Raw genomic sequence first — 8,104 nt, forward strand, 5'->3', positions numbered from 1 at the left:
ACGGAAACAGCTAAAGGAAAGGAGATGGGACACATGGGAAATATAAGGGAGAGGTGAATAAACAAATGGACACAGGAAAAGGGGGGAAAGGGCAGATAGCACTGCATTATTTAACTGTTATACAGATACAATATAGTGTTGTGCTATGGGGTACATACACAAGACAGATAGCCAGCCAGATGTGATGCAGTTAACACTACTGGCTGATGAACAGTGCGTCCATGTGTGTGATGACATTATTTCACACATGTGGTCACTAAGGACACTTGGAGGCAGATGGGCTTTGTAAGCATGGACACTGCCCTCCACAGGTCTCTATTTATCGGACATGGCAAAGACAACAAGAATTACCATTCCCCGCTACCCCCCACCTCCTCTTTCTTTCCCTTCTTCCCCACTATAGAGACATTATATGGGGTTACAGCCTATATGTGAATACAGGCTATAGGGTCAGCTACATGTCCAATGCTGGGAAAGCTAAACTGTGCTATGGAGACACTATAGGGGGATAGTATGAGGAGGATTTAGTTTGAGATTGATAGATATGAGGGCACTGTATGTGTGAATGATGCATATGGGACATGTGGAGTTTGTGTTTGATACATATGGGACGTGTGGAGTTTGTGATTGATACATATGGAAGATATGGAGTTTGTAATTGATGTTTATGGAACATATGAAATTTGTGATTGATACATATGGAACATATGGAGGTTGTGACTGATGTATATGGAACATATGGAGTTTGTGATTGACACATATGGAACAAATGGAGTTTGTAATTGATGTATATGGAACATATGAAATTTGTGATTGACACATATGGGACATATGGAGGTTGTGACTGATGTATATGGAACATATGGAGGTTGTGATTGATGCATATGGGGACAGAATAGTTTGTGATTGATGCATTAACAAGACCAGTGTACGTAAATAGTGTAAATTTAATACATGCCATAACTCCCACTAAGGACCCTGTTTCTTATGAGTGTCTTTGGGGTCAATCAGGCAGGGGAAAATTAAGTGGAATATGATTCCCAGGGCAACAACTCTGCCTGGCTGATGGTAGCCCTAATCCACTACTGATACGAACAGATCTCTCACTAACTAGATTACAGAAATATAACAATTTCTGTAGATTTGTTTAATTTCCCAGCAATGCTTCTAAGTTGGCATTAAATCTTGACTAAACAATTTGAATTATATATATGTACTTTACAGTCTATTCTATTTAATATGCCATTTACTGTTCTTCCCAATCTATAGAAAAACTTACTGTAGATGTAAGTGTGCTTGTCAATAACTATGTTTATGTGACAGCTTTAATATCACTTTATAGCTTGAATTGTATTCAGTTTTATCCTGCCTTGTGTATCATTAGAGTAAAGGAAACTGCTTGACTTGACAGAAACTAGGCTTTCGGTTTCTCTAGAGACTTGTTAAAGCTAAGATACATTTAAGACATTTATACAAATCTCCGTCTTTACCCCTATTTGTCTCATGCAACATTTTGTACATTTAACGTAATCGCAAGTGAGAACTCCTATTCATACTGCATGACCAGTTTCATTGGTCACTCAGAGTAATTTGGAAAAGGCTATGTTATATAATATGCTAGACTGACTTTGTCAAGTATCTACTGTCTATTTAAAAATCAGTGTGAAGTTTTAAAATGCAAAGCAGATGTACAGAACCATACTGATCCTTTGGTCATGAGGTGAGTGAGGTCAAAGGGTAGAGCCAACAGAGGTTACCTCTGATTTTTTTTTATTAAAATGACAGGATCTGATTGGTTGTTATATAGCAACCACCAGATTTTTTCCTTTGGATCAGTTTTTCTGAATGCTACCCAGTACATTGTGCAGCACAAACTGCATGGTTATGCTTCTATCATCTCATTCTAGTGCACCAATACATTTCCAATGACAGACTGAATCAGATATTGATTCATATATTTAATATTGAATGAGGTCCATGATTGGTAGGTGATGGTTTAAATGTGTATGAATAAATATGCAATGGATAAAAAGTTTAGCAAAGGGCACAAGTCCAGGCAAAGGAAAATAAGTGGACACACTGAGCTGCGAGCAGAAATCAGGGTTAAAATTATTAACAGTAATAGGTTTAGCGTGTCATTACTCTGGGGGGAATTGAATTCCCCCCATAGACTGTTCTGTTCAACAGATGTTCTCCTACTAGCCAATATCTCAGCTGAAGAATGGAGGCCACAAATGTCCTGTATAATGTACACAGTATACCAGATACACAGAAGTAGTTTCTACACATACCAATCAATAGCAGACAAGTTTTCATGAGTATGAACACACAGCAAATTACCATTGCATAGTACTCATCAGACAAACTTCAATTGCCAATATTATCCTTGTGAAAAAAAATAGTGATAATTTTATGTGAAGATTGTATTCCTCTCGATGGAATACATGTACATTAATAGAGTAGATAAGGCTCTATAATCTATAATATAAATGTCTAGTGGCGTGTGTTAGTCTGTCTGTGTGTGTGGAAAAAATAAAACCAAGCTGCAGCGCCACCTGCTGGGCGGAGTTATACACTGACCTACTAAATTCTTAGTGTGTGTGGGGAAAAAAATTCAGAAAGGGCTGAAATTTTGTATACTAAGATGTTTTTAATTTGTTAATTTAATTTGTTAATTGTTAAAAGTGTTTATAAAGATTTTAAAAAAAAATATATATATATATTTCTTGAAGGAGAAGTGACAGTTGGGAGTGGTTGGTGGTTGCCGGGGGTGACAGTGGGGAGTGGTTGAGGCCTGGGCTATGGCCCAAATGCATGACAAGAACCTTTTTAACACCTTAAGTAGCTTGATTTGACTAGAATGCATGAGTATCATGCACGGGTTAACTTGTGAGTTTATAAATAAGCATATTTCTATCTGAATCGTATGGAACGGTTCATTCAAAGACAAGTGAATTTTTCATTTGTATTAGACAGAAGACTAGCTATCACCAGAACCACCAGCATTTCATATGCATTTTATTTGAGAGCAAACTGACCAATAAAATTTCATGAATCATTATAATTTTCTTGGAGTGTAGGAGGGAACTGTGATCTGTCCTGTCATTAGTTTGAGAATAGTGTGGACATATTAGCAGTAAGACGTGACCTTTGTAGGCCCGTGATAATGCAAAAGGAAGTGTGGAACATTACATGATGAGTATTATCAGACATGTGATACTCCTCACACATTCATTTTCACATTCAGCATGTCACTTCTCACACTTGTCATTTCTCATACTCACTCATCATGTGACTTTTTATAGAATTTGATCTCATGCCACTTCTCAGTTTCATTCACTCACCAAATGTAATTTCTGATTTAATGTCTCGGATCTCACCTAAAAATTCAAATGAAACAAACACCGGCATCATCAAAATGTCCAAATATAGTTATTGCTGCATTGGATTTTCCTGATCATCTTGTTTCACCAATTAGCTTTAACCGTTTCATTTTTTCTTGTCCTAGATGTTTTCCAACAACTTCTATCCATACAGCCTTTCTCTTGTATGATATTTTCACAAAAAGTTGCTAAATTCTGGAGCAACTTGATAAAAGAAGCTGCAGGCACGCAACATTTTGGTGTTTCAGTTATCACCAAATTGAAGACATGGGCATAGCACCATATATGAACATGCTGATCAGCCACATCAGTAATTTTACTGTGTAAGCCATTATACTGGTCATGGTAGCTTGTAGCTCCATCTGTACTATCAGATAATCATTTTTTGGGATCAGTAATGTAAGTAAGTCAATAGATCAAAAAGTCCCTGTCCTGTACCACCATTACTTGGCACACCTGAAAGTAGTCACTCACAGATAACACCTGTAAGCACATAACGAATAATAATGCTAAACTGATTGATGGATGAATTATCTTGTGCTGAATCAACCTGAATAGATGAAGCACACTCAGACTGAGGTCGACGCAATGAAAAATAATTGCTGTCTTTGCAATGTATGCAATAGCTCGATACAAAGTTGACTCCGGCTTCACGTCACGATCCCAGGCTGGAATTCCCAGCTAAGCTTCATTGCGCTGTCGCAATAGTAAAGAGCCGAGCCTGTATAACGTATGCGTCGACCTCACATAACCCGAATCAGAATTATTTTTTCAGAGTTATTTATTATATTCTTAAACATAAAGTATCCTCGAAAATTGATTTTAATAAATTAGTAATACAACATAAATTGTAGTTGCATACAGTAATAATATTGAATCTTCTATTATATTTTCAAGCTACTAAACGGTCATTAACATTTTTAGCATATGGTCCAATGTTTAAGGGGGTCCACTGCATCAGGGGCCCATAGAGCCCACTTGCCGTAGGGCAAGCTGACACCCTAGCCTATCCACCACTGGACTTATAGAACTGCATATATTCTTTATGTGTATCAGTCCTATCTTAACGTTGTTTTGAGGTTAATGTGAATTGTATTTCATGATAAATACCTCTCCTGCTCTCCTTCTGTCATCACGTTCTCAACAAATGCATGCTATGATGTTTATATGTCATCTTGGATTGCTCATTCAACACTCAATCAGTAGATTAGTGTACACCTGAAAAATTAGAATGTTGCGCATAGCGGCTCATAAAGACAAAAAAAACAATGCGCAAGTGTGATCTGACTGATAATCAGAAGAGAATGCAAAGAGGATCATGAATAACCATGAGATATGTATGAGCAGGTAAAGGTTTCCCATTATTGGTACACCACAACAACCACTTCTTGCAGCCGGCAGTTATGAATTACAAGTTACCATATTCAAGTGTCCTTTTTTTATGTACTCAGAACATACATACGTGGGTCATAGGCGTTATAGTACTTGTCTACATTTTACTTTCACATTTATTATAATTAAAATATATTGTCTATGTTCACTACAATGTAATCTCACTGCAAAAATATAGTAAAACAGCCCATATTGTACTTATTTCTTACAGTCCAATGGATATGCCAGAATCAACAACTGAGGAGGTAGAAGAATCTGTGATAGAGGTACCTCCAAAGCCGGATGTTTGTCCACTTGGACCTTATTCAGTGCCTCCACCTATAGAGGAGAATGCTCAGCATCCTCAATCCACCTGCGAATTACAGGACACCCTTGGGACAAATGACATAACTATGGTGTCCATATTACAACCTGCAAATAATCCCTCTAAAATGTGTTATAATAGACTCTCTTCCACTAGTGCCCATTCAATGTCAGATTTGGAAGTAAGGCATTCAGAGTATTTTGCCATTCCCAAAAGCCAAGCAATCTTATTCAATCTCCCTAATGAGGTAACCACAGTTTGCCAAACCGAGCCCTCTGGAGGTCAGATGGGTTATGTGTTAAGTATGGAGAAACAATTTTCCCCACAGAAACCCCAAATGCCAGATGAGAAGAGACATGAGCCTGAGAAGAACAGCTACTTTGCCATTCCTTCATCCTCTGACTTTCAAGTCTCCCCAGAAGGACCATTGATGATAACTAACCCTGATGGGACTGGGCCACTTGTGTTGAAGCAGGTAGGAGATTACTGCTTCTTCCCCGAACTTCACACAAGCCAAGAAAATTTAGAAGGAAAGCTGGCACTACCCATTGGACACAAGCAGCAGCAGATACTTCAGGACCAACCTCTGCCCGTTGTACAAGCATTCAAAGTGATGCAAAGAGGTTACCTTTCTTTGGAACAGACTTAAGCACTTCACTCGTTTGATGTAGAAAATTGCATGCTGTGTTTGGGAACTGTCTGAGGCGCCCCAAGGTTTTAGGCACATATATATCAACCATATGTATAATTCAGTCAGTGTATTGCTATTGCAGGTTTCATATTTTAAAGCTCAGATATCAATAGCTAAATCCAGCAACCAGTTTTGCACATGTTCCTCTCGTGTTCAGGCACCATTTTCATACCTCCTGTTACTTCATCCAGTCGATAGCACTATAGTTTAAAGTCCAGGCACGAATAGTTTACGGTACTCTGACCTACAAATATAGTATCATCGATTGTATGATTTGGCAGGTCACAAGACAGAAAGTCTACACCTCTGCTGGGATTCCACCAGGATGGAGGAGTGTTGATTATCAGTCTCTTAGAAACTCGTTCCAAGGTGATGGATACCACTATCATACAAAGGTACCAGGGTATGTGGTGAGGGGCATGCAAGGGAGGCATCTTACATATAGAGATTAGTGAACTTTAAGTTCATGCAAATCAGATCTTTTTGCAGAGTTGAAAAGTTCTGAAAATACCATTTTCAAGTTTCGATTTTTCTTTGACATTCCACGGAATGCATTGCACACTGTTTTCCGAAATTCACATTTCACAGAAATATATGAATAGAGTTGGAGCAATAGTCAATTCATTCTGCAATGTTTGTGTGCTTTGGGTGGGACTTGGAACAATCAAGGTTAAATTCTACCAGCGAAACATGCACAATTTCATGGCCAACCATGAAGTGATGTGACTATTCAGTGGATTAAATTTGAAAATTTTACACATCTCTATTTAAAAGTTTATATCTCATCCAGCATTTCTGAAAGATCAGCCACATGCCAGACATTTTTATGAAATGTAATAATTTTCTTACCCATGCTGCAGTATATTAGAATTAACTTTGTAGAAGTTCTATCGAGGGGTGAAGGTCATACAAGATGACTCCTGCAATTGATTTTCAGGCAGATCTTTCTTCTTGACATATTTCAGAAACATTATCAACTGCTTCCATTAAATTCATTCCTATAAATACATACCCTGGACCTTGTACACACGTGCCAGGTTTTTTTTCTAGAAGCATGGGTGGTACTACTGTCTAGCAAGGACACATCTGCAAGTTACAGTTATGAGACCTTTTACACAGAGTTCTGATATCCATAATGTTGTGAAAGTCTTAAGTTATTTTTGCTAAGTGATGTCATAGATGTTTAGACATGATCACTGACTGCCTTCACCTATAGTTACTGTGGACAATTCTGTTACATATGGTTAATAGAGGGCAATCCTGGCACAAAATGGGAAAAATGTAGGGTAAAGATAAGATGTGTAAGTAGACTTTAGGTATGGTGCTCCAAACTATGGGAAAAGTCCCAAGCATTCTAGATAAAGGAACTCATACCACTATGGGCAATATTCTATATAAGAGGTTGCATGGGAATGTTGTCTTAACCAGTACTGTCCCTGTTTGCACTCGCTATTCTATAATGTTATACTGCCATTTTTTCAATAAAGGTCACTTTTATAGAATTCACATTCTGTAATCTTACTTATTTGTTCCCACTTAACCAGCACTCCACGTCAAACATAGTAATGGCAAATTGTCCTAGCTGGGTTCACCTGTGCTCTTGCTAATGTGAAGTGAGCACTACCTAAAACGATGGTCCTCCTCCTAGTAAGACTAGTAAAAGGTGTTATTTAGCTTGTGACTGCCTTGGGGCGCTGGGTAGAGTAGTAGTGGACTGATGTCAATCCAATACCACTCTACCCAGCGCTCAAGCTAATTAGGCAATGTGTCTGTCTGAAGAGAATAGAGAATGACTATAATATGTCTATGAAATGTCACAGAAAGAAGGTATGTTTTAAGACAATATGGTGTAAAATTGTAGTCATTCCATTTTAATTATTTTAAAGAACATGCTACACAATATGAGGCTTCCAGCCAATCTTTCTTCTCAACCTTATACATTTTTTTTTTACTTACGGTATAGTAATCTATATGTTTCGAATCGCTTCAGATTCCTTCTCTGTGTTCCGTTTCATTCTTTAGTGTGCCGTAGCTCACCCAGGGGCGAGTACTTGTAGTAGTAAACTGAGCAGCATGCGGGCAAAGTAGTTTGCACTTCTGCTTCACAGTGCTGGGGTCATGAGTTCAATTCCCGACCATGGCCTTACCTGTGTGGAGTTTGACTGTTCTCCCCCGTTTTTGCGTGGGTTTCCTCCGGGTGCTCCGTAGGTTAATTGGCTGCTATCAAAATTGACCCTAGTCTTTCTCTCACTGTCTGTCTGTGTGTATGTTAGGGAATTTATACTGTAAGCTCCATTGGAGCAGGGACTGATGTGAATGAGTTCTCTGTACAGC

At 38.3% G+C, this 8,104-nt stretch overlaps 1 protein-coding gene across 2 annotated transcripts in view; it reads left to right on the forward strand.

Annotated features, from left to right (window-relative positions):
- CSF2RB (colony stimulating factor 2 receptor subunit beta) overlaps positions 1 to 7,276 on the forward strand; it is a 50,798-nt gene extending 43,522 nt beyond the window's left edge. For both annotated transcript variants that reach the window (XM_075183063.1, XM_075183062.1), the window contains exon 14: positions 4,987 to 7,276. In XM_075183063.1, coding sequence (XP_075039164.1) covers positions 4,987 to 5,728 — 742 coding nt within the window. In that variant the 3' untranslated portion in view covers positions 5,729 to 7,276. The remainder of the gene's footprint in view (positions 1 to 4,986) is intronic.
- The last annotated feature ends 828 nt before the right edge of the window (positions 7,277 to 8,104 follow it).

This window comes from Mixophyes fleayi, chromosome 8, assembly GCF_038048845.1.
Source record: "Mixophyes fleayi isolate aMixFle1 chromosome 8, aMixFle1.hap1, whole genome shotgun sequence".
NCBI lineage: Eukaryota > Metazoa > Chordata > Amphibia > Anura > Limnodynastidae > Mixophyes > Mixophyes fleayi.